Genomic DNA, 24,988 nt, shown 5'->3' with positions numbered 1-24,988 from the left:
GGACGGGGCTGGGGGTCCTGACGCACATGGGACAGCGCTCACTGTACGACCTCCGCCGTCCCCCAGAGGCTTTGCAGGCTGGGGAGGGAGACCCTGACCCGGGCTCCTCCTGGCCTGCTTCCTGGTCCTGCCCAGTCTCCTAGTCCGACTGAGCGGCGCCTGTGGCCTGAGGTTACCCTGTGTGTCCCACCCCAGAGACGGCCAGTCCAAGCTCCCCGGGTCTCCAGAATCGCAACCCAGATGGGAGACAGGTGGGAGCAGTGAGCGGCATAAGCTGAGGTGACGGAACTGTTGAGGACAGTTCTGGGGCAGGTGAGGCCTGGACCGCCTGCTTTGGCCCTCCCCCTCGCTGTCTGCCCCTTTGGATTTGTCCAGGGGGTCCTTGCCCAGAGGTGGAGGGCCTCTCTGTGCGTGGGGGCCCTGCCCAGAGGCCCTGCCACGGCTCCCTTTGCTGCGAATCCTGTGCTCTGGGGACACAGGGCTAGAGGGGGGGACGTCGCGCCTGCTCTGAGCTCGTCAGCAGCATAATTAGTGTTTGAGTTTCCATGTACGTTCTTCGTATCTTCAACCACGTGTCCATCGGAGGGCCTCTGAGAACCCGCCCTGCCTGCGGACTTGGGCTAAGGGAGAAGGCCAGGGTCGCCTCAGCTGCCCTGATCTGATCGCCTGAGAGGCAAGCAGGGAGAAGCCAGTCCGCCCCGGGGGGAGTTGAGTTGCTTCCCGCTTTCGTGGGTTAAATTTCTGAGGTGGGGGCGTCAGCGGCGGTACCCGGAGCCCCTGCAGGCAGGGTCCAGACGGCCGCCCACTGCTCCCAGCCCGGAGCCCAGTGGCGGCCCAGCCACCCAGTCCCCTCCGCCGGGTCCCGAGGCCGTGCCCAGGGCCTGCGTGCCTTGGCACTCACTGATTGTCATCTGCTGGAAGAAAGTTAAATGGAAAACAGGAGCATGCGGAGAACAACTCCATTTACGGACAGATCCTCGGTCAGCGTCAGGGACTGGCTCCTCAGGGGCTCCCGGGCCTCCGTCCCCACGTGGCGCCGGGTCACGCGTCGGACTCTGTGGCTGCACGTGTTGGGGTGAAGCAAGGATCCGCTCCCCCTGGCGGTGGGCCTCCCCGGTCCTCCCGGGCCCCCTGGGAAGCAGTTCCGTGCAGGTGTCCAGGGCGGTGGTCTCACAGAGGCTCAGCCAGCAGACCCTGCCGCCCCTGCAAGTGGAGGGCCCCCCTTTCCAGAGCTCCCTGTGTGGGGCGCTCAGGGCCATCTGACTCTTGGAGACCCCTTCCTCCCTGCCCTGACTTTGCTCCTCCACCTTGCGCCAGCTGCATGGGGGGGTGAGCTTACCTAAGTCCAGCCTTGCAGGCTGAACCTGGGCCAGCGGAACAGGGCGCATCTTTGGGGCCGCCAGCTCCCCCTCCTCCACCGCGTGACTCGGGCGCGTTCCTTTCTCTCCCAGGGCGTCCGTGATCTTAACTCTAAGGTAACATAACGGAAACCCCGTGACAGCTGGCAGCCTTCGGGCAGTGGCTCCGAAGCTCCAGAAGACCTTGACTGTCCACGTCGCCCTGGGGAGGGTGGCACCTTCACGGACAGCTCAGAGACGCTCGCGGGTGCTCGCGAGGGCGCGGTCGGATCCCAGGGCCGCTGTTCCTCTTCAAGGACAAACACAAAAGCCTTGTAAAGCGGCTGTAAAGCGCCTCAGCCGCCATCCAGATGTGCCCCGCTGAGTGCACCGGCGGTAGAGCAGCACATGCCTGAGCCCGTCAGCCCGTCTGCCCTGGCAGCGGCTGTACCTGTGTGTGCTGCGGGCGTTTCTGCAGCATACCTGTCCCCAGGCTGCGGGCAGGCTCTGGACACGCTTCCATGGCGGAACCGGCGTCCCCGGAGGTGCGCGTGACGAAGGGGTTAGGAGGCTGCACCTCTGCTCTTGGAGCCGCCCTCACACCAGCCTTCCCGCAGCCTCCAGATCCTGGAGCGTCGTCAGGGTCAGCGTTTCCATCTTATGAATGAGAGCGCCGGACGGGCCGCACACACCCCCTCGCCTTCCTCCTGGCCTTATTCAAGGACGCCTGCTGCAGAAGCGCACAGCCTAGCACCTGGGGGCGGGGCCTTGTGCCGCCCCCTCCCCTGACTGGTCTGGGTCTGGGGGTGACCGGCCGTCCTCCACCTCTGGGGGGTCATTGCCCTGCCAGAGACCCACGGCCACGCCCACCTCCCGCCCAGCCCTGGGAGGCGGCTTGCCCGCTCCTGGCTGAAGGACCGCAGGTCAGAGGGAAGCTGCGCAAGGCCTGTGCCTGCAGAGCTGTGCCGGCCGTGGCTCTTGCGTGGGGGTTGTGGCGTGTGATCGTCACCTGCTGGGGCCTCTGTGTTAGAGCTGAGTCCAGCCCGGCTCCCAGGAGGCGATCTGACGGGCAGGAGGGAGGCCAGACTCAAAGCCCGTCCAGTCCCGCCTTTCCTGTTAGACGCGCGGCCCCGTGTTGGCCAAGGCCGGTCACAGCCCAGACTCCTGAGCCGAGTTTCCATCCCCGTTTCCACGCACACCTCAGCCTCAAACACCCCGTAAAGCTATGGGAGCCGGAATAGGCGGTTGTTTCTTATTCCTTTCTTTCGTGAAGTAGATCATTTTGAGAGTGAAGCATCGCATTACATTTTTCCCTTTTTCTCTTCTGTGCCCCAGAAGTCCTGAGGTTGGAGACTTAGGATCATAGAATCTGTACGTGTGACCCTGACTCTGGCCCAGTGGAGGAGGGCATTTCAGGACATAGGAAAGGCTCTCTGGGGAGAACAGAATCACGGACACCCCGGGCGCTTCACTGACCCAGGGGGAGGGTCTCACTGTGAAAAGGCCACCCACCCAGGCGCTCCACCAAGGTTGGCTATGCAGGTCAGCGGCCCGCCGCCCGAGGGCTTGCCTGCAACTCCTGGTTCCTCCAGCTGGCCCCTGGGGACTCGGCCTTTTGGAAGTTTATGAAACCTGGTTGTAGTCAGCACGATGTTTTTCAGACGGTGGGACTTACAGAGTCAGTCCAGGTGCCCCCTGACTGTAGTCCCTGCTGTCTGAGCGCCACTTGGCGCCGTTTGCTTTAAGAAACGTTCCTCTCTGCCGGGGTGGTCTTGAAAGTCACAGAGACCAGGAGCCCATGGTGGATGGAGCCCCCTCTCGAGTGGACTGCAAAGCCATGTTTTCCTCTCGATCCTGGGCCGGTCTGGGCTACTCTCCCATCCGCCTGCTCCTGATGATCCTAGGATCTGAAGGGCTCGTGGTTTCCTGGCTCATCTTTCCATGGCGGCTTCTTCACTGTGTCCCCACCCATCGACTGAGCCTTATACCACGTGTGTGGGTTTCAGCCCTCACTCCCTGAAGGCCTGAGAGAAGCCCAGGGGGGGTTCATTTTGGGGCGTCTGTGTTTTAACGATGCTCCCCAGGTGGCCCGCTTGACCGGAGACCTCCGGACCATTCCCACTGAGCCCAGCTCAGCCGGGCTGTGGCCGTGATCCTGGGCCTGTCTGCCCTCCCAGGCGACGGGGTCCCTGATGGAGCCGGGTCAGAGCACAGGCCGCCGGGCGAACCCCATTCACGCCCCCGGCGATGGCTGAGCCACCTTATTGAAATGGCATGTTAGCATTTAAACAATATTAATACTATTTGACTCATTAAACATACAAAGGCAGTTAAAGTGCTTCCATGTGTGCCCTGTTAGTTCTGGCGGGAGGCTCCTCAGATGGCTTTATGTGGTTTCAGACAACATTTTAGCACATTCTTAAAATACCCACAAAAGCCTTTATGTAGAAACTCATAAATGTGAACCACATAAAAATTATTTTTTTTCCCCCTGTTTCATGTCATTATGATCAAAGTAAGGTAGGTAGGAATAAGTTTCCAAAAACCTGTTGAGGTCCCTTCTTTAATTAATGCTTCGCGCACAGAGCCGGGCCGTAAACGGGGGGACGCGGGCTGTCTGTGCCCCGTGGGCGCCTTGCCCCAGCGGCCAGCGTTCTGGGCGGTGCTGAGCCAGCCCTGCCTGCTCACTCATTCCTGCTCCTTTTGTCTTGGAGCGTCAGGTCGAGACTGGCAGCCACGCAAGTCCCCGGAGGTCCCTTTAGGAGGAGCGGAATGCGAGTCTGCGCTCGAGCCGCACCAGGCACCGCGGCCCCTGGGGTGCAGCTGGCGTCATCGCTTTATTAGAAGTCAGCTGGACCGTACATTCGGACACCACCCACCGGAATACCGTCCCCGCTGTTAAAACCAGTTCTGGGCGTCACGTGGCCCCACAAAGGTGCCGTGATTCCCGCCAAGTGGGGAGGAGCCAAGCCCAGCCCAGTCCCCTTGCTGTGCTTCCAGTTACACAAAAAGCAAGCGTCTGGACACAGACCGGAGGGAGTTTGGAAAAATGAGGTTTATGGGGAATGTTAATTTATGGTGTTGGGGGCGAAATGTTAAATTTCTTTTTCGTACAACAAGGTTGCAACGATGTTTTTTTTCCTTCTTTTAATTTGGAGGAAAAGACTAGTAACCCCCATGAGACCAGACTCAGGCTTGCACTTGACCTCCTGTGTGCCCCGCGTTTTGAACCTCAAGGGCCCTGGCCAGGGTGGCCCACGGGGAAGTGGACACGCCAGGGAGACGCTGCCTCAGTGGGAGCCGGGAGCGGGAGCGGGCCGGTTCCGCCTTCCGTACCAAACGCCGCTGTGTGGTTCCTCCGGAGGAAAACAGGAATCAAGGGAGGGGCCTGGAGGGCTCAACCACAGACCGCCTGGTGCTGGGTGAAGGGGCGAGGGCTGTCAATCCGCCAGGCCCTCGGCCTGCCCTGCCCCGAGCCCCAGCACAGAGACCAGAAAAAACGTCTGGTCTGGGGGGCAGATGAGGCTGTGCCCGCGGGGGGGCGGAAGGACGCACACGCCTGCCGGGCTCCGTGCCTCCGCCCCAGGGTGGCCAGTGGAGGGAGGGAGTTGGCGGCCCACCCTTTCTGTCTGCGCGAGAAAAGCCGCGTTTTAGAAGGTGGTGTGTTTTCCCTTTTGACGTGGGGCTGCTCTCCCGACACACAGACGAGCAGGGAAAACCATGCGTTGGGAGCCAGCCCCCTGTCACTGCCAGGACGGGCATCGGCAGGTCTGCTGTGGGCTGCCCGCTCCTGCCCAGGGGTGCTGCTCTGCTTCCTGGTGGATGGGGGGTGGTGGGGGCGCCAAAACCCAGGAGAGCGGGCGGGGGACCCTAAAGACATGCCTTCCGCTCGCCTGCGTGAGGGCCCAGGGCGATCCGGGGGGCCCTGCGTGCATCCAGCCCCCTGCGGGCCGGGCCAGATCCAGGTGGCCCCGTGGACAGGGGGCATGTCTCGGGCTCTAGGCCAGAAGCCTTACCTGCTGGGTGTTTGGAGAGAGATCTGGAACAAGGGAGAGAGCCTTCCCGAGCGCGGTCCCTGAGTGCCCGGCGCTGGCCGGTTTCCTGGAGGTCACTGGGCCCCCACAGGCGGGTCTCTTTCTTCTCCCACGCTTTCCCTGCACTGCCGCCCTCGCCTGGAACCGGAGTCCTCCCTGGCCTCAGTCTTCTGACCAACATTCGGCCTGGGGGCCGGCACCTCCTGCCGTCAGCCCACTCCTCGCGGTCGGCTTGCCCGGGGACACGAAGCCATGAGTCTGACCTGACAGTTCACGTGCGTGGGTGGAGTGGTGGTGAGTGGTGGGGGCAGCCTGCCTGAGGGGCCTGGCAGAGCGGGCTCTGGGGTGTGGAGGATCGGGCACCCAGCCCAGGGGGCCGCCCCGTGCCTGCAGCTCAACAGCACAGGAGCGCCTGCCTCCTGCATCTGCTTGTCCCTGGTCTTACCCTGGCGTGGATCACACACTGGGGCCTTGGCACAAAAACTTTTAGTCTGAAAGAGTTTTGGGTTTATAGCAAAACTATCCAAACAAGAATACGTAGAATTATTGCACACCCATCACATGCATTCTCTAAAGAGTACCATTTACCATTTATATTTTTTGTTATGTAATAGCATCATCGAGGTATGCTTCTCACCACAGTGGCTTCTCCGGCCCATGGGCTCCAGGGCTCAGGGGCTCGGTAGTCGGGGTGCTCAGGCTTAGTTCCCCTGCGGCTCGTGGAATCTTCCTGGACCCGTGATCGAACCTGTGTCCCCTGTGTTGGCGGAGGGATTCTCACCCACGGGACCACCGGGGTGTTGTTTTTGTCACTGAACAGTCCTGGAGTAGCTGGTGTCCCTGTGTCATAAGGAGACCGAGGCCGAGTTCACACAGCCGTTGGTTCTGGATGAGCCGCCGTCGGGCGGGCGGGCGCGGGCGCAGCTGGTGACTGGCGAGCGGGGACGGGGACCCGCGTCCGCCTGACACCCCGCCTGCGCGTTTCCGTGCCTGCCCGCTGCTCACGTCTAAGGCCGTGCACGGGCCAGGCCCTGCCGGAGGGACCCGGAGTGTGCCTGCTGCACCTTCCACACGGGGTTAATTGGGGTCAGAGGCCACAGACTTCCTGGTAAAGGATGTGTGAGCCGCCAGAGGTGAGCTCCTCCCAGGGTCTTCGTCGGGAGGTGCTGCACGCCTTTGCCTCCTGAATCCCTCAGGCCTGCACACACAGCCGCTGCCTTCTGCCCTCGGACTTGGGATCCTCTCCTGATTCTCTCTGCTTCCGTGGCCTTTCCTTGGCCTCTTGCATTTGAGCTGCGTCGGGAGCTCTTCAGTATCGCCGCAGACCTGCAGAGGAGGCCAAGTTCCAGCCTCAGTGTCGCCGGCGGCTGCTCTGAAACACCCGTAGGCGCCCCGGGGAGTGCAGGCCCTACAGCTTCCGGAGGCAGGGGGAGCCCTGTCTGCGCTCGGTGGGAGGGTCTGGACCGGCGTCACTCTGCTCTTTTTCTTCTCTTTCCGACTGTGAAATAGCCATCTCAAAAGATAGGAATATCAGGCGATAATGATGACTCAGTAGTGAGGAGCCCCATTGAGTGTCTGTTACACGTCACACACGTTACCGGATCCTTCCTTTGAAAGTAGCGTGAAGCCTGGAGAAGTTGAGTCCGCTGCTGGCGTGGGCCGCAGAGCTAGAGTCAGGGGCAGCTCAGATGCAGATTGATCTCAGGACTCCTCGTTCTGTGTTCCTGGCCCCCTGGCCCCAGAGAGTGCCCCATCCTCTCCCCTGCCCAGCGGATGCTCAGGACACAGGCGTAAACCACCCGTGGCGTCCCCACAGGGAGGGCCTGTAAACCCAGACGAACATCCAGACGACTCTGGGCCACACACCCACCCCTGGGACCTGGGTCGGCAATCTGCAGTTTGACAGGCTTGACATCTAACAGGATGTGGGCCTGTTTCCTGCAGGTATTTTGAAGGTGGTGTCTCATCTGTCTACCTCTGGGATCTGGATCATGGTTTTGCTGGAGTGATCCTCATAAAGAAGGCTGGAGATGGATCAAAGAAGATCAAAGGCTGTTGGGACTCCATCCACGTGGTGGAAGTGCAGGTAAGGCCCCCCTGGTCGCTGGCCCTGGGGCTGCTTGATAAGGAGATGTTGTGATGTATAAAACCCTGCTCTTCCTGCAAGTGCCCACAGCCACGTGGACAGATAGTCGGGAGTGCAGTCGTCACTGATAGGAAAGATCCCCGGAGGGATTCAGCCCTAAATTTAAAAACCGTGTGGGATTTTTACAAGGTCACGTCATGGTGAGGTCTTAGGAAGGGAATGCTCGAATGACCTGAACTCAGGGACCCGCTGGGGCTCAGCTCAGGGTCACACGCGAGGTTCCGATCTCCGTCTTGTCCTGCAGGAGAAGTCCAGTGGTCGCACCGCCCATTACAAGCTGACCTCCACGGTGATGCTGTGGCTGCAAACCAACAAATCCGGCTCTGGCACCATGAACCTCGGGGGCAGCCTCACCAGACAGGTGAGCGTGCGGGCAGCGCCCACGCCAGCCCCAGAGCTGGCCGTGTGTGGAGACGTGTGGGCAGCCGCCCCCCACAGGGCCTGGGTGCGGCCTCTGTGACTAATGGGGCCCCCCCGCAGGCCTGTGGGTGATTGCTGAGACTCAGTCACGGGAGATGTTCTCCTTTGGGTCAAGGTATTTACGCTAAGACGCTCCTGTGATGTTTGGGACACGCTGCTGGCTACACTTTAGAGTGGGTTCATTTCTTAGCTGTGACTCCTGCTTGCAGGTGGCAGAAGTAGAAGTCTAACCGGCTTAAGCAAAAGCGGAAACAAGACAGCTCACGTACTTGTGAAGTCCCGTCGTCGTCCGGCCCAGCGGGGTCTAAGACGCCCAGTGTGGGTGGAACCCCCTCTGTCTGCGTGGGGGCACCTGGCGACCACTGGCCATCCTGGGGAGAGTGTCTCCCTGCCGGCTCGGGCTGCTTGTTCGGAGCAGAATCACTTCTGGGGTCACGTGACTGCCTGTGGGTAGAGTTAGACCAACGGGGGGTGTCAGTTTCCTGAAGTGAAATCGGGCAGCTTTTCATAGTTTGGGGGGGTCGGTGTGGGCAGCGTGAGCAGTGATGGCGGCCAGGGGGTCTGAGCAGCAGGCCGCTGAGGGGTGGCCATCGGGGTCCCCAGAAGGAGAGAAGCGGCTGAGCTGGAAGCTGAAGGGCTTCAGAAGAGGGACAGCCTGCTTCAGTCTCCGAGCGGCTAACCAGCCTCCCTGGGCAGCTGCCGGGTGCTCACGTCTGCTCTCTGCTCTGCTCTGGCCCCCCCACCCCCAGCAGTGCCCCAGGGACACGGGTCGCAAGGGAATAGCAGTCACCAGCATCCTCCACTCTGCACCCAGGCAGGGAGGGCACTCTGCAAGCCCAGAGCATCCGTCCATCTCATACAGAAAAAAACCAGCGTGTCTGGCTAAAGCAGTCCACAGCCTGCCTGAGCCACAGGGTCTGCACGTTGGAAGAGGTCAGAGGTCGTCTCCCAGCCCGACAGGACGCCCCGTGCCGCCTTCCTTGGTGGCACCCCGGGGTGCGCGGCCCTGGGGTCGCCCACTTCCTTCACATCAGCCTCCGTGGGAGGTGGCACCAGGAGGGAACCTGCCCTCCAGGGTGGGCCCCCTGCCGCCTGGCAGGGGCGAGGGCACCTCACAGGTGTGCAGCTGACTGGGCCGCCACCCCCTGCCCCGTCTCTCCCCGTGAACTATCGACGGTCCAGGGATTTCTCATTCTGTTTCTGTGTGGTTGAGGTTTTACCTGTGGACCCACATTTTGGGTTCTGTCCCTTCTGCCCATGAGGGATGCATGGGGTCTCGGTTTCCATCATCCCTGGGTTCGTTGTTCCTTCCGGCTTTGTTCCTGCACGTTAACTCAGATGAACGAGTCTGTCTTCGTAGTTGTTCACGGCAAGTTCAGAGCTCTCCGGCATGGCTGTCAGAGACTTCCGTGGAGGAAGTTGCAGGGTGCCGGTCTTTAGGGTGAGCTGGTTAGGCTCTCAGTCACCATCTAAGCAGACTTCACATTTCCAAATAGATGCTGTTTAAGCTGCCTGTGGCTGAATGCCACCTGCCGTTTCCCAGCCAGCTCCCTGCCGTGCTGGGACCAGGGGACTGCAGGCTCGGCCCCCTCATCCTCGGGTTCCTTTGATGTGGCGAGAAGCCTTTGCTCGGCTTCCTGTCGCTGTGGTCTGGCGCGCCTGGCGGGGCAGGTGGGCTCGCTGAGAGCCTCGTCCTCTGCAGCTCGGGGGCACCTTTCTGCCCACAGCCTGGTGCAGGAAGGCCCTGCATCAGCGCTGCGGACCGCAGAGCTGGTCACAGACCCAGAGAGCGCAGGCCCCACCCTGACCTACCAGATCCAGACCTCAGTTTCAAAGAAGTCTCAAGTAATTTACGTGCCCATTAACATTTGACAGACGCTGCTCTCTGGGTTCCACACCCAGGGCCATCTTGGCGGGGGTGGGGGTGAGGCCCAGTGCCACCACTGACAGTTCTGCAGACCCCAGCAGGGTGTCCTGCGCGTCACTCTACCTGGAGACAGTGTCAGACTGCGTGTTCAGGGCTCAGTCCCAAACGGCTGCCTGCCCGCCTCCCCTTCAGACACCTTCAGACTCTAGAGTTCAGGTTGTCACCTGGGCTTCTGACCTACTGGCTGCACATCAGAGGTTCCCACGACCCTGTCCTTGGGGTCCATTAATTTACTAGAGCTGCTCACCGAACCCAGAGAAACCTGTTTACTCATTAGCCTGCAGCTCTTTGCAGCGGAACTTTAAACATTACGGACTAACAGCCAGATGGAGATATCCGGAGGGTGAGGTCTCAATCAAGGCCTGCTGTCCTGGTGGAGTTTTGGGGCCCTGCAGGTGGCGCCTGGAAGCCAGTTGGTTTCTCAACCTGGAAGCTCTCTGATTCCCACCTTTTGTGGGGTTTCACAGAGACTTCCATGGGCTCAGACGGTAAGAATCTGCCCGCAGTGCAGGAGACCAGGGTTCGATCCCCGAGTTGGGAAGATTCTAGAGAAGGGAGTGACGATCCAGTCCAGTATTCTTGCCAGGAAACTTCCATGGACAGAGGAGCCTGAGGACTACAGTCCACGGGGTCACAAAGAGTCAGACAGGACTGAGCGACCAACAGACTCGGAGACTGCCCGACGGGCATGATTCATTAAGTCACGGGCGATCGAGTCGACCTCCAGCCCTTCTCCCCCCGGAATGGGACTCAAAGTGCCACCCCTCCATCTGTGATCGGTGCCCCTGGCAGCCAGGCCCCATCCTGAGGTGGTTTCCAAAAGTCACCTCGTTCGCATCAACCCAGTCATGGTGGAAGGAGCTTGTTATGAGTGACAGGGTGCTTGTTTCCCCTTTATGGCCCTGAAGCGATTGATTTCAGGGACTGCAGACGAGACCAAATACCATAAAAGATGCTGCCATCGCTGCTCTCACTTAGGAGACTGTAAGGGTCTTGGGATCTGTGAGCCAGGAACCATGGGTGAAGACCAGAGGTACACGAGAAATGGAGTTGGGTCATCCGAATGACCAAGGACGTGTGCCTTTCTCTTGCCCGTCTTTGGCTCAGTTCTCATGAGCAGCTCGTCTCCAAGATGTCCCTTCCAAGCGTGCCTCAGCTGAACTGGGAGCTTGGACCAGGACGTGCCGCCTCCCCTAGAGCAGCCTTCACTTCCTACTTCACGTGCTGCTTTAAGCTTCTAAGCAAGACCCTTGCTTAAGCGTCCACCTTTAGAACTTGTAACAGGCCATCCCTCGGGGAGGCATCCGCCCCGGCCGGTGAGGGCCGGCGGTGCCTCTGTGTGAGGGCAGAGGACGCGCGGGCCTCGGGGAAGCCGGACTGGCAGCCCTGCAGCAGCCCTGAGCACGGCCGTCCCCATCTTCAGCCCGGAGCTCCCTGAGGATCCCTTTTAATGTCAAGATTTTTTTTTTTTTTTTAGTAACATAATTATACTTTTAATAGCCATTGATTTTTTTTTTAACGTGGCAGAAATTTTAACTTAGTAACTTTATTGTTATTTTTGGTTGCCCTGGGTCTTCCTTGCTGTGCACGGGCGTTTGCTAGCTGCAGTGAGCTCGGACGGGCGTCCCATTGCGGTGGCCCCTCTCGTGGAGCACGCATTCTAGGCGGGCTTCGGTAGTTGTGGCCCACAGGCTTAGTTGCTCAGAGGCACGTGGAATCTTCCCGGACGCGGGATTGAGCCTGTGCTCCCTACGCTGGCAAGTAGATTTTTACGTGCTATACCACGAGGAAAGTCCTTAGTGACTCTTGTTTTTTTTTAGTTAAGTATATTTTAAATTAGAGGATAATTACCTCACAACATTGCTGTGGTTTCTTCCGTGTGTTTGTGTGTTAGTTGCTTAGTTGTGTCCAACTCTTTGCAACCCCTTGAACTGTAGCCCACCAGGCTCCTCTGTCCATGGGACTCTCCAGGCAAGAACACTGGAGAGGGTTGCCGTTTCCTTCTCCAGGTTTCTTCCATACATCAGCATGAGTCAGCCATGGGTGTGCACATGTCCCCTCACTCTTGACCTCCAGTTCAGTTGCTCAGTCATGTCCGACCCCCTGCGACCCCATGGACTGCAGCATGCCAGGCCTCCCTGTCCATCACCAACTCCCAGAGCTTGCTCAAACTCGTGTCTGTCGAGTGGGTGATGCCATCCGACCATCTCGTCCTCTGTCATCCCCTTCTTCTGCCTTCAGTCTTTCCCAGCGTCAGGGTCTTTCCCCATGAGTCAGCTCTTCACCATGGTAACTCTTAACTGCGTTTGTGTTGCGGTCACAGGAGCATCTCCATGCTCTTGAACGGAAGTAGTGCAAGGCAGCTGCCTGCTCTGAGGGTCGGAGCCTCAGACTCTCCACGTAGAACCTGCCTGGAGCCACAGGGGGTCTCGGAGGTCACCTTCTCTGGCCTCGGGGCAGGGCTGTCCCCAAACCCTCCCAGAACCAAGGCAAGTGCATGCTGGGCAGAGCCCATCCTTCCGCAAGGAAACAGGCCCTTGTCTTGCAGCAGCACTGATGAGGCGGGGCAGAGGAACCCCCAGGCAGCTGGCTCCCACCACCCGAGGAGTGGTGGAAAATCCTAAATCCGTATCCGGAGGCGGCTTCCTGCATCACTTACCGCTCTGAACTGTTTATAATTCCACCCAGTTTACAGTGACCTGGACAAATATTTAATCCCCAGCCTTCCTAATAGTTTAAATCAGAGCTGTCAGCCCACGGCCAGGGCCTGGTTCCGGCTTGCCATGCACGGCGCCTGCTGCCAAGCCAAACGCCGGCCCGATGAGAGGCTGTCCTCAGCGCGCCGGGCCGGGCCGCGGCCTGTGTGGGTTGCCTTGTGCTCTCGGCCCTAATGGGGAAACTCGGGCTTCTGTCATCATCCTCGCGGCCGGTCACATAACTCATCCGAGGCACATTAAAGCTGGGGCTGGTTTCCAATGTAAGTAACTGCAGGAGGCGGGCCCGGGAAGCCGTGAGGGTGACAAATCTCAGTTAATGATGCGTAGCTTCTGCGCAAACAGGGGGAAATGAGAGTTGTGGGTTTAGCTGTTTGTCCCAGGTGAGCCTTGGGAAAAAGCCTCTGGTCCTCTTGGACCGGAGGCCAGGAAAGCCTCCGAACCGGGGGTTCCAGGAAAGCCAAGCGGATCCGCGATAGGGTGGGCCCGCGTGGTGGCGTGGGCTGTCTCCACGGGGCGGGTTGTGAACAGCATGGCATCACTTAGCAGGTGAGGAAACCGGGGTTCTGGCTCTTCAGTAGTTTGCCCCGTGGTGACTTACTGAAGCAGCAGGCAGAGCTGGGACATGAACCCGGATTTGTCTCCTAGGAAATAAAAAAAGGCTGCATTCTGCCACACTGCATTTTTTGGTCTAGTCCGTCCCCTGTGCCTGGCATTCAGGAGATGCTCAATAAGCATTTGCACAGGCGTCTGTCGCGCTGTCGGCTCAGTGTAGACAGGACGCTGCCTGTGGGTGCCCAGGACTCTCCCGTGGGCAGCAGCCGTGGGCGAGTGGGCCACACCTGCGGAGGCCGGTGGAGGGGCCAGGCCTCCCTGGGCTGTGCTCAGCCGTGCTGCCCTTTGGGTGTCTCTTGTAGGAACCAGGTTGACCTCATGAGACGCCTGCACCTCTGGAAGCAGTGAGGAGGGCTTTAAGATTTTTAAGTAGTCGACCGATCAGATGTGTGTCTCCAAAAGGTGGCCCTGCAGGTGGAGTGGAGGCCGTTAGACCCGCGCAGGAGAGGGGTGGCCAGGGCCCAGCGGGGCAGCCCCAGGGGCCACAGCGTCTGGCCTGTGGCCAGTGGGTCAATGAAGGGGCCTCACGGCAGGAGATACGAGGAAGGGCAGAGGCAGGAAGAGGAGAGGAGGGACGGGTTAGAGAATCTTGGGTGACCCCCAAGGTGTGCGCCCTGGGTTCAGAGGGCTCTTCCCTGGCATGAGTGCCTCCGTGAGGCCACAGTTGCTGACCTGGGCGTGCAGAGGGATGGCTCCGGTCCGAGGGCTCCCAGCGCATCCACACCACAGCCACACCGGCCTGGGCCGCCCTTCCTGGGGTGACCCCAGGTTCCCCATGTTCCTGCCTCCCTCACCTGTCCTGATTGATTTGGCCAGGCCAGGCCTTAGCAGTGGATGCACGATCTGTAGCTGTGGCATATGGAATCTAGTTCCCTGACGGGATCGAACCCGGGCCCCTGCGCTGGGAGATCGGAGTCTCGGCCACTGGGCCGCAGGGAGTCTCCCCGTGCCTGGCCGTGGCTCGGGCTTGGTGGCATTTACCGCGCCCACCCCGTCCCCTCCTCGGGCTTTGCCTCCGTGCCCTCCTTCGTCGTGTGGACAGTAGGAGCCACTCGCACTGACTGTCTTTCCCTCTTGGTGAGCGTGCCAGCCTGGCTGACCCGCTGGCGGTGGGGATGCTCAGACCACGGCGCCCTCCCCCGCCGCCTGCAGTCCCGCCTTTGGCGTCCCTTAGGGTCATAGGTCCCTGGAAGACAAAGCAGATACTGTGTTTTGGCAAGTCCCTGCAGCGATGGGGCCGTAGGAGGCAGGTGGGGGGTGGTCCCCGCAGGGGCTCTCACAGCCCATCCTGGAGGGGCTGAGGGCAGACGCTGGCCCCCGGGCCACCGGCCAAGCACCAGCGCGCCCAAGAGGACGCCGCTCTGTGAGGTCACTGCTGCATGTCAGAGGAACGTGGGAAAAGGCGGGACCGCAGGTCTCTGGAAGGAAACCCACGGGCCGGGCCCTGCAGATGTGCGTTTGATTTGTTTTTTTTTCACGTTCTAAATATTTAGCAACAGAGGTGGAATGTCTCGTGGGGTGGGGAGGTGAGGCCAGTCCCCTGGCCCCCGCGTGGCGTCTGCACGCAGTGAGGTTCCAGCCGGGGCCCCTGCGTGCAGGTTGAGGCTGAGAAAGCCGCTTCGACCCTTGCTGGGCAGTCAGGCGGGCGCTGTGCTTGAGTGGGGCAGAGGCCCCGTGCATGTCCCGTGACCTGGGGCAGAGCGGCCCCAGCTTGGTCAAGGGGGCGAGTCAGTGTGAGGCTGCCACCCTGGGCAATGCCCCCCAGGAAGGTCAGGTAGAGCGGAGAGGAGATCCGAGGAAGGGCAGGGCAGGGAGGCAGGCAGGGCAGGGACGGAGCCGCTCGGAATGTCTGAGCCCTGCACTGCGGTCTGGCCTTGATTTTTCCGGTAAGGAGTGTGGATGAGGCTGAGCAAACGGAGAAGTCTCCTGGAAGAAAACAGGTTTTGGAATCATCCAGGCTGTCGTCCCAATCCCAGGCCAGTCTCCTTCTAGCTGTGTGACCTGGACAGACCACCTCCCTTCTCTGAAGTTCAGCATTTTCACCAGCGAGCCCATAACGCCCCTTTGGAAAGACTGTTAGAGCAGAAATAAAAGCCACCTTGAGGCACGGGTTCTGCCCAGTAAATAAAGCAGGAGCTGTTGCTGCTAGGACTGTTACCATGCAGGCCAGGCTCTGCTTAATTTTTCCTGAACTGGGCGGACGGAAGCTCCGCTGAGAGGCTGTCCGGCCACTGTCTTCCGGCTTGCCAGCACGCCAGGCCCTGGTCTCCAGCCCTGCGCTGACCTGGCGCCCAGCCCAGGGCCCAGGAGGATGCTGGCCTCAGGCTGGAGCCGGCCTGAGGCGAGTCCCAGGATCAGCGCGGCGGTGGAGCCCGGCGCCACTCTGGGCCCGGGGCGGGTGTCGGCAAGGAGTTAGAGGCTTCGAGGGCCAAGGCCTGGCCCAGGGCTGCAGAGCAGAGCCGCCTGCAGGGCCCCGGAGAAGCACTGCCTGGCACTCTGCTCACATTTTCCCTCTTGAGGAAAATGGCCTGCTTTTTAAACAGGCCCATGTCCCCCGCATCTCCCAGCCGCGGAGGGGAGCCGGGGGTACCAGACGGGGGTGGGCAGGCTGGGCTCTGACTTTAGACTCGGCTGGAACCACCTTGTGGAACATCTGTGCGACCACAGCCCATAAAAATGTTTTCCCCTGGCAGCCGCTTTTATGAGATGTAATAATATCCGCGTTGCAAAAATAGCTCTGTTTTTGGTGGGTCAGCATTGCCAGCGAGCTGACCCTGACCAGGTGTGGAGGGAATCGGCAGAGGGGCCGTGGAAACACATCCGTGTGCCAGGCCCCTGCCCCCCTCCCAGCCCACCCTCTTCCTTCCCTCCCCCGGGGCCCTGCTGGGCCTTTGCCTTGGCTCAGATTCCTGGCCTCGAGCTTTGCAGGCCCTTGGGTCCTCCCGGGGAGTTGGTCTGCTCCCGGAGAAGGCTCGCGCCCCTGCCCAGGCCCCTCTGACCGCTGAGGGCCTGGCAGGGCCAGCCTCTCCCTTTGTTGGAGGACGGCTCTGATTCTGAAGCAGAGATGACACCCAAGCCGTCCGACACCCAGTGGGGCTTCGCTGACCCCATGGCCCTGAGCCCTTTGCCTCCAGTCCTGGCCTCAGCTTTGGGTGATTGGCGCTCATTTAAGATGGGATTCTCTTTGAGCTCACCGCCTCCCTGCTTCTCTGGGTGTCCCAGGGATCCACCGTCTGTGCGGAGCTGGGGAAGGAGGGAAACTGATTTGTGGGATGATGTAATTCACTTGGGTCAGAGCCCCAGGCCTCTCCTTGCCCAGAAGAGCAGCCCTGAGCGGCCATCAAGCCAGGCACGGGAGCCTCCTCCCCGTGGGAGGGGAGAGCCCTGGGTGCCAGCGTGTCGTGTCCGGCTCACCTTTCGGGGTTGAGTGGGTAGCCTCCGTCCTTCCCCGTGACAGATGGGGTCCCATCCCCTGTTAGCACGCGTGCGCTCCAGCTGTCAGGGCCAAGTGCATCTCACAGATGCTGCAGCTCTGCCGGGGCGGGGAGAGGCGCTTCTCACACCTGAAACGGTGAAGTTCATAGGCATGCGCACCCCTGTTTTGTGGGGACCCCTGGAATCTCCAAGGATCGAGTCTCCCCAGGATCCTTGGCTAGAGTGCCTGGGGCGGCTCAGCTGGTCCTGCTCGCGTCTCGCCGCCTCTCCGGTTCGGCCAGCCCTCCGCAGAGCAGTCCGCCCAGAGCCAGACATCTTCCCTCTCAGAGACTTGGTGTCCTGGCTTCGGAAGGCGAGGACTTGGGTTCCAGACCATCACTCCACTCTGGTTCCCCCTCTCCCCAGCTTGCAGCGCCATGACACAGGGCCTCCCATTTCTCCCCAGACCCCTCCGGGGACCCGGGGCGCCTGGCCGTGTGAGCGGGCGCTGTGACAGCTCCACTGCCCTCAGCAGTGACGGGACCACTGGACGCGCCCCGCCAGGCAGCAGGTTTCAGAGCGCGGCCACGACCTCCTGCCTCCTCCTCCAGGCCTGAAACGCCCACATGCTTTCCCACTTCCTGGGCTCGGGGTGTGCAGACCTTTGACGCAGAAGAGCGTGTCCATGGCTGTCTGAAACCCAGACTGAACCCAGCTGGGCCGGGAGGGGGCCCTGCAGCTCCACCAGGGAAGGGGGTGGGCACGCGGCCCCTGACCTGGGCACCAGGAACAGCTTCTTTTTGATCCTGAAAGGTGCACGAACGCCGTCCTAGCAGTCACCTCGCATTCTTGTCAAGCGAAATCACCCAAAACCCACAAGTCTGTCTGCTGGACCTGTTCCCCGTGTTGTTCTCGGCAAGATTAATGTCTGAGCCAAAGTATGTGGTCTGCGTTTGCCCGGGTGCACGCGGTCACGCTGGAGCAGAAGGACCACAGGCCGCCAGGCCCAGCAGGGCTGTCGAGGGACAGGCTCTGTGACGTCTCCCTGCCTCAGTTTCCTCGGGTGCAGGGTGGTCCTGAGGAGAGGGAGACAGACTGAGGCCTGGAAACTCTGCGCCCTGCCGCCGACCAAGTCTCTGGCCAGGAGCAACCCGTCCATCACCTCCACCCTTGATGTCCCTGGCGCCGCCCCATGAACCCTGTCAGGCGCACCTTCCCTTAGGTCCTGCACAGACAGACGGACCCAGGGCCTGGCAGGAAATCCTGCTGGCTGCCCTGGGGAACCGGCAGGCTGTGGTCCAGCCAGGGCCGCGGGATCCTAGGTGGGAAGCTGCCGCAGGGACGCGCTCTCGGGGAGCCTGTGTTCCTCAGCCCAGCATCCCCGTCACATCGTGTCCATAGCCAGCCCGCGCTGGCTCCTGGAGCATCTGATTTGAAAACGTGCCAGGAGATGGGTTTTTGTTTTTACTGGTCCCATCTAAAGTTGTCTGGATCAGCGTCAGGCCAGTGTTTAACTTCCAACTCCAGTCTTCCTTCTGTTATGAAAGCAGGGTCAGCCTCTGCCCTCCACAGAGTTCCAGCACCTCTGAAGCGTGCTCTAGCTTTTCAGGGATGTCTATGTCACGGAATCGGATTTTAAGATTCAGTCTGAGCCTGAAGCCTCGTCATTTTAAATGACTTGGTTCTCTCCTACCACCACCTGCTTCCAGCTCTGCCTCCCTCTTAACTGGGTCTGTTGTACCTTTCCCAGCCCTAAAGTCACCCTAAAGTTCATCGGTAAGAGAAGTCTAAACAGGTGAGGCGACGGAGGCCTTTAGCATCTGAACAGACCACCGCCCAGCGCAGGCATCTGCCCTGCCTGTTCCGGCTCTGAAGGAAGTTAGCCGTCCACCTTCACTCTCTGTTCTCACTCATCTGAGCTCATCCTGAGCTCTCGGCTTCCTGATCCGGTTCCTGTCCCGTCGTCCTGCTTCTTGACTGCCTGTGTGTTAAGCTCCCAGAGTTTGTTTCAGTAACGGTGCTGACTGCAGTGTGGTTCCAGTCAGGTCGACCAGCGTTTGTGCACTTAGTAATCTGCTCGGCGACTGTGAGGGTGAAACGGGTACATCCGCCCTTAAGGGATATGTGATCATGGCGAGAAAGAAGCCCTAAACCTGGGGAGGAAGTTGGGGGAGAGTCGTGTTGTGACTCGGCGTTCACGTCAGGGTTCCCTGTGCCTGCTCCCCCTTCCCGCTGGCCCTCGGAGGGCGCATCCCTGCGGAAGGGCCACATCTACATTGTTAAATACTAAAGAGACACGAGCTCAAAAAAGTCATTGGTTTGGACAATTTGGAAAATAGCGGAGGGCCTTTGAGAGAATTATTTGAGGAAGAAGAGTACCGAGATGAGTTACAGGAAGTCGGGAGAAAAGAACTGTGTTCCCTCGACAGGCATGGCACGGAGGAAGGCAAGGATTCGGTCTCCAGATGGCTAAACGGGGGTTTTTATGCAGCGTTTTCACAGCTGCAGGTCGCATGTGAAAGGCCGCCTGGATGGATGGTGTGCATCCTTTTCTGGCCATGCACTCCCCAGGAAGGACCGCACCTTCAGCAGGAGTAGACAGAACGCAGGCTGGGAAGTGGGCACGGCGCTGATCCGAGCAGGCTCTGCCTTCCCCGCCCGTGTGACCTTGGGCGAGTCTCCCCTTCAGCCTGAGTCTGGGGTCCCCTGTCTGACGCCTGGGGTCCCGTCTGACACCTGGGTTGTCAGCCCCACCCCCCACCCCCGTAACTGCCAGGCACGGCCGCCACTGGCAGGCGCCTTGGAGGCTCACCCGCGATATCAGGGCCTGAAGCCGCGCGAGTGCCCTCCTGCCGTGGAGCCGGGGAGGGCTGTGCTGTGGGCCCGAGATGGCCCTGGAGACAGGCCTCTGACCTTGCGTTGGCCCGACCGCCTGTGACCCTCGTGCCGGGCTTCCCACGGCCCGCCCCCTGGGGAGAGCAGGTTCTGTGCAGCCCCGGCGGCCGCCGCCGCCCGGCGCTCTGACTCAGCCGTGTTCCCGTTCCCTTGCAGATGGAGAAGGATGAGACCGTGAGCGACTGCTCTCCGCACATAGCCAACATCGGGCGCCTGGTGGAGGTGAGTGGCCACCTCCTGGGCAGCTTCCCGCCAGCTTCCAGCCGCGCGGTGCCCGTTTCTGGGCCCCGCCTGGTGTCTCTGCGCCTTCTGACCCGCTCGCGAGCCGGGCTCAGCGCCAGAGGCCCCTCCTCTGCCGTCCCCCAAACACGCGCACCCAGAGGACTCAGCGCGGGAACCCCTCAGCCCTGCCCCCCCTACCGAGTGTGGGTGGGAGACACCAGCTACCCCTCAGCGCCCCCCGTCCCCACGCCCTCCGGAAGAAGGGGTGCCCTGCAGTTGTCCCCGAGCCCACGGGAGGGCATGGGCGGCAGGCCAGGCCCTGGCCGGGGGCTCCCGCACCCCCCCGTGTGGCCACCACGGGGACTGCAGATTGCCGGTGGGGCGGGCGCCTCCTGACCGTGCCCCTGACTGGCCGCCTCCCTTCCAGGACATGGAGAACAAAATCAGAAGTACGCTGAACGAGATCTACTTCGGGAAGACAAAGGACATCGTCAACGGGCTGAGGTAACGTACCCACGAGCGCAGGCTGTGGGACCCGGAAGATGGGGGTATGGGTCTGAGGTCACCGCCTAACAGCTGCACGGCCCGGGGCCGCAGTCTCCTCCTCTGTAGACCAGGGCCAGAGTGCCCGCCCGACGGGCGTTAACGCAGGTTTGCGAGCTGAAGCCCCGCATGCAGGACTTGTTCTCAGGGTAGACGTGCGTGCTGATCTCCTCCGTTTGTGTCTCCTGGGGGCCGTCCGCCTTCACGGCTTTCATGCCCTCGTTCCTGCAGCCACCTCTCAGTCCCCCGGGCTGAGTCCTGCCTGAAGGTTCTGCCCAGACCCACTGGCCCTGGGACCTGAGGACCCCATGGTCAGACCCTCCGACACAGCGGGGAGCGCAGCCTCCGGTTGGCCAGGTCTCAGGCAGCGGTGCATCCCCCAGAGAGAGCCCCGGCCCGCTGCCTTCTGCCGGGGGCCCGGCTCCGTGACCTTAGACCAGGGACTCCTCTCGGGGGCGTCCTGCCCGTCCAGGAGCTGGGGCTGGGGGCTCGTGCTCCACCCTTGGCCCCCAGCCCTGCCATCCCCCTGTGGACAGACCCCTCCTCTGGGCCAGGCAGCGGCAGGAAGTGGCCTGGGGGCGGCCTGGGTTTGAGTCTGTCCAGAGGAGACGGTTCAGTCTCTCTCTCACACAGCTGTGAGAGTGGCGCTCACTCTGGACTCGCCTTTCTGATTCCCCGTCTGTGGGGAGCCTGGTCTGGCCCTGGGGGTTTACTCGCCCGCTCACCCCACACGGCATTGCCCTCCTTGGGCTGTTGAGCCTGGGGCGTCATCTCTGCGCAGAGCTTCCCGGCCTGGGGCCCCTGCATCCTCCACGCCAGACACACCCTTCGGCCTGCACCGTCCCGGGTGACGGCTGAAAACCCGCGGCCCCCCACTTCCTCCGCGCTGGGGCCCCTCCGCGGCCCTCACTCTGCACACTCTCTGTAGATCTGTTGACGTTATCCCCGACAACCCCAAGTTCCTGCAGCTGCAGAGGGAGCTTTCCCAAGTGCTGACGCAGCGCCAGATCCACATCCAGCCCGATAACTGAGCCGCTCCAGGTACCCTGCCTGAGAGGCCTGAGCCGCCCCACGTAACAGGACTCACCTGCCCGCCGAGACCCCGCCAGCCCCTTAAACACCACTAACCCGTGTCCGCTCGGCCGGGAGCCGCCCCGTAACTGCCGACTTCGCCCTGCGCGACGCGGGCCCGGGTCACGTGTGCAGTGTGTGTGCTTGGCCACTCCGGGCAGGGCCGCGTGTGGGGCGGGCCGGCGGGCCAGGGCACGGTCACCACGCTCGGCCGGAGGCTGGGGCGGCCTCTGTCTGCTCTGTGCGCAGCCGGAGCTTTGCCACCTTCCCACCAAGGATCCCAGAAGCTCAAAAAGACCCCAGGAGGGGTACTGCCCTGAGTCTGAGGGGGGACACAGAGCCAGCTCTCTTAAGACTCTGCAACCCCATGGATTGTAGCCTGTCAGGCTCCTCTGTCCATGGAATTCTCGGGGCAAGAATACTGGAGTGGGTAAAGATTCTCTCCTCCGGGGATCTTCCCGACCCAGGGATCGAACCCGGCTGTCCCACATTGCAGGCCGATTTTTAATGTCTGAGCCCCCAGGGAAGCCCAGAGCAGGACTGTAATGTCTGAGCCAGGCCTGGTGCCCCCAGGCCCCCTGCAGCCACCGGGACCAGCATCACCCCCTGCCCTCGATGAGCTGCGGCCGTCCTCCTAAACGCCTTACAGCTGACAGAAGGGAGATAGTCTTGCTTGTGGACAACGGCCGAGAACCGTGACTTGAGCATGTGATGGATACAGATGTGCAGAAGCTGTCAGCATCCCCGGAGACGAGGAGGGAAACTGGGTTTAATATCAGGCATCTGGAGACCGGAGCCCGGGCCTAGGGGCTTCCTCCCAGGCCCGGGAGCTGGACGTGGGGCCCCAACCCAGAAGAGGCTCAGGGGGCTTTCACGGGGGGCGGCCCTTGTGCAACCAGGGAGGGCTGCTCTGCTGTGGCTGCAGCGGTCTGGTCTGGGTGCACACCGGCGTCGGGCCTGGGGCGTCTCTCGGCCCCCAGCCTCGTGCTGGGATCATCATCTTCCCATCAGAACGCTAAGAAGCCCCCTTTTAAAGGTGTTCCATTATAGTACAGTTCCCCCCAGCTCCTCCGCTTCTAGGGTGGGTCTAGAATCTTCTGGACCCCTCCCCTCAGCCAGGCCCTGTGGGGACATAGGACTCCCCCCGCACCCCCATCCCCTGCTGCCCAGCCTGGCACGTTCTGTCCGGGACACACACACGGCACCTCCTGCAGACACTGGTGCCCGGTGGCTTGGCCGTGACCTGAGCTGCTTCCCCTAAACAAGCGCTCTCCCCGCACGCCTCCAGCTGCTCCAAGCCTAACCTCCTGTCCCTTACCGGTCCTCCCTCTGGACATTTCTCCTGGGGGTGGGGGGTGCTGGGTGCAGCCCAGGCCTGGTGTGCCCCTCCCAGAGGAGCCAGCACGCGCTGCGGCCAGGGAGCCGTGGGGGCCGCCGCGGTCTCCTCCCGCGGGAGCTGTGGAGGAGCCCGAGGGCCACCAGGCCGCCTGAGCAGAGCAAGCACTCAGGAACGCGTGTTGTGCGGCATCAGCCAAGATGTCAGCATTTCTCATGGGAGGTTTCTGGCTGCACGTGGAGCCTCTGAGAGTCTTGTCTCTGCCGTCCTCTTTACCTTCTCGAGGGCACTTCCCAGGGTGTTCTCAGGCTCAGGAGCCAGCACTCCATGTGGATGATCCTGGTCCTACCTCATTGTACTTAAGCCACGTTTGGCGCTGGCTGGGGGGTTATTTTTTGTTCTCCTTCCCGTTCTGCTTCACGGCCAGTGTGCATCAAGCTTGCGGTTCCTGTGGCTCCACAGTGGTCCTGCCAGGCAGCCTGCCGCCCTTGCTTTCTACTGCCTTGAGACTGTTCTAAAGGTTATACGTAGTTTAATAAGCCCCTGGCTAGCCTGTACACTGGGAAAACTTGACCAGGATCACTAAGGTCATTGCCAGGGTCATTTCTCAGAGCCTCAGTTTCCTCATCTGTAAATTGGGACTAGTGCTCGGACTCCTCTGTGATGTTTGTGAGAGTTAAGTGTGCTTGAGAAGCACTTACAAATGATGAGTTACACGTCGTCCGCAAAGCTTAGCTCTTGCTTGCCTTGTCTAACCCCTGTCGGTGCACTCAGGTGAACGTTTCCACGATCCAGGAGTTGACCCGCAGCCACTCAGCTGCATCGTGCTTGGAAGCCCGGAGCCGCTTGTGGCTCAGGCTGATGCTGTGACGTGTGCCTGGAGTCCAGGTCACAGCCCGCCTGGGCAGAGCGGGGCTGTGGCCTCCCCTGCAGGGCCCGGGAGGTGCTGCGGGGCCAGCCTCCGGCTCTGGGCCCCTCCGCACCCCCCGACCTTCCCTCACGGCTTGCAGCTCCGCTCCTAGAGGCGACATGGGTGGAGGGGCGCCCGGCCCTGTGACCCTCCCACCCCGGATGCACCGCATGGCAGCTCTCCCCTTTTCCTTTTCTCTTCTACCCACTCATGACGATTCTTACCCCCTCCACCCCGCAGGTCTGTGCAGACTTTTGCAGACAAATCAAAACAAGAAGCTCTTAAGAACGACCTGGTGGAGGCTTTGAAGAGAAAGCAGCAGTGTTAAAAGCCTCTGCTTCCCACTGACCGGAGACGCCGTGCGCTGTTAGGCTCCTTTCTTAGACACTGCTCCCTCCCTCGTCCCTTCCCTCCCTGACAGGTCACATAACAACTCGCATCACCACCGCAGCGCCATCTCTCCCGAGAATAAACCCGGTAAACACCCCTGGTCTCGGAGGCCTCCTTCCCCCACCACGTTTTGCTATCACGACTCGGTATTCCCATAGAGACCGCGTTTTCTGTCCGCCCCGGCCCCCCGTCTCCCCACCACCCATTTATAGGCATAAAAATACACTGTCTGTCTGCCTCCCTCCCCTCCCACCTTTTTGTTACATTGGTGTAAAAAATGTAAAACAAAAAAATTTTATGAAATAACTGTGGTGTGTGAAAGATAGAAGAAAAACTGGAAATCTGATTCCACGTGTGTTTGGGAGTTGCTTGGGGTTGGGGGCCGGGCGGGGGACAGGGGACAGCTCTGGGAGAAAGGAGAGGTGGCCCTCGGCACGGTCCCGCGGAGACCACGCGGTGGGGGGCGGGGACTGCGGACCGTCCTGCTCTTCTGGCCAGGTGCTTTTCTGTCAATTTTTATGGAATGCAAAAGGAGTTTTTGTTTTATTTTGTTTTTTTGTAAAGCTTAAAAAAAATCTACATCTTATACTTGAGCTTCCATACTTAAAAAAAAAAGAAAGAAAAAAAAGAACAAAAAAAATAAATAAAAAGAAACTGGGACGCAGTTAGCCTTGTGTTTTTTCTCGCCTTCCTCACTTTCCGAGGATGTGTGACTCTGGCCACCCCGCTGGGGGGCGGGGGGCACGGCGGGGTGTCGGGCGGAGGACGTGTGGAGCCCACGCCGCGAGTGAGCGGGGCGAGGGGTCCCTGCAGGGCCCCAGCTGCTTCTCCGGGCCCCTGCCCCGCCTGTCCTGAAGCGCTGGGGCCGTCACCTGGTTGGGCGTGATGGGGTGGGGGCTCCCCGATCCCGTCCCCTTTCACCGGGCACAGGCATGACCTGTCCGGACGCAGTCCGGGCTTCTCTCCACTGGGTCTGATGAGAAAGTTGCCAGATGGGGGCTCACCTCTGAGTGC

General features: G+C 60.9%; 1 protein-coding gene across 4 annotated transcripts in view; it reads left to right on the top strand.

Moving 5' to 3' along the window:
- The window catches only part of CAPZB (capping actin protein of muscle Z-line subunit beta), a 137,786-nt gene extending 113,466 nt beyond the window's left edge, over positions 1-24,320 (top strand). For 2 of the 4 annotated variants that reach the window (XM_043446078.1, XM_043446076.1), the window contains exons 5-10: positions 7,316-7,457; positions 7,762-7,878; positions 19,659-19,724; positions 20,152-20,228; positions 21,196-21,308; positions 23,825-24,320. In XM_043446078.1, coding sequence (XP_043302013.1) covers positions 7,316-7,457; positions 7,762-7,878; positions 19,659-19,724; positions 20,152-20,228; positions 21,196-21,298 — 505 coding nt within the window. In that variant the 3' untranslated portion in view covers positions 21,299-21,308; positions 23,825-24,320. The remainder of the gene's footprint in view (positions 1-7,315; positions 7,458-7,761; positions 7,879-19,658; positions 19,725-20,151; positions 20,229-21,195; positions 21,309-23,824) is intronic. The other 2 variants (XM_043446079.1, XM_043446077.1) reach the window with 1 other exon arrangement.
- The last annotated feature ends 668 nt before the right edge of the window (positions 24,321-24,988 follow it).

The sequence above is a fragment of the Cervus canadensis genome, chromosome 24 (genome assembly GCF_019320065.1).
Source record: "Cervus canadensis isolate Bull #8, Minnesota chromosome 24, ASM1932006v1, whole genome shotgun sequence".
NCBI lineage: Eukaryota > Metazoa > Chordata > Mammalia > Artiodactyla > Cervidae > Cervus > Cervus canadensis.
This window is presented reverse-complemented; position numbering and strand designations above follow the sequence as displayed.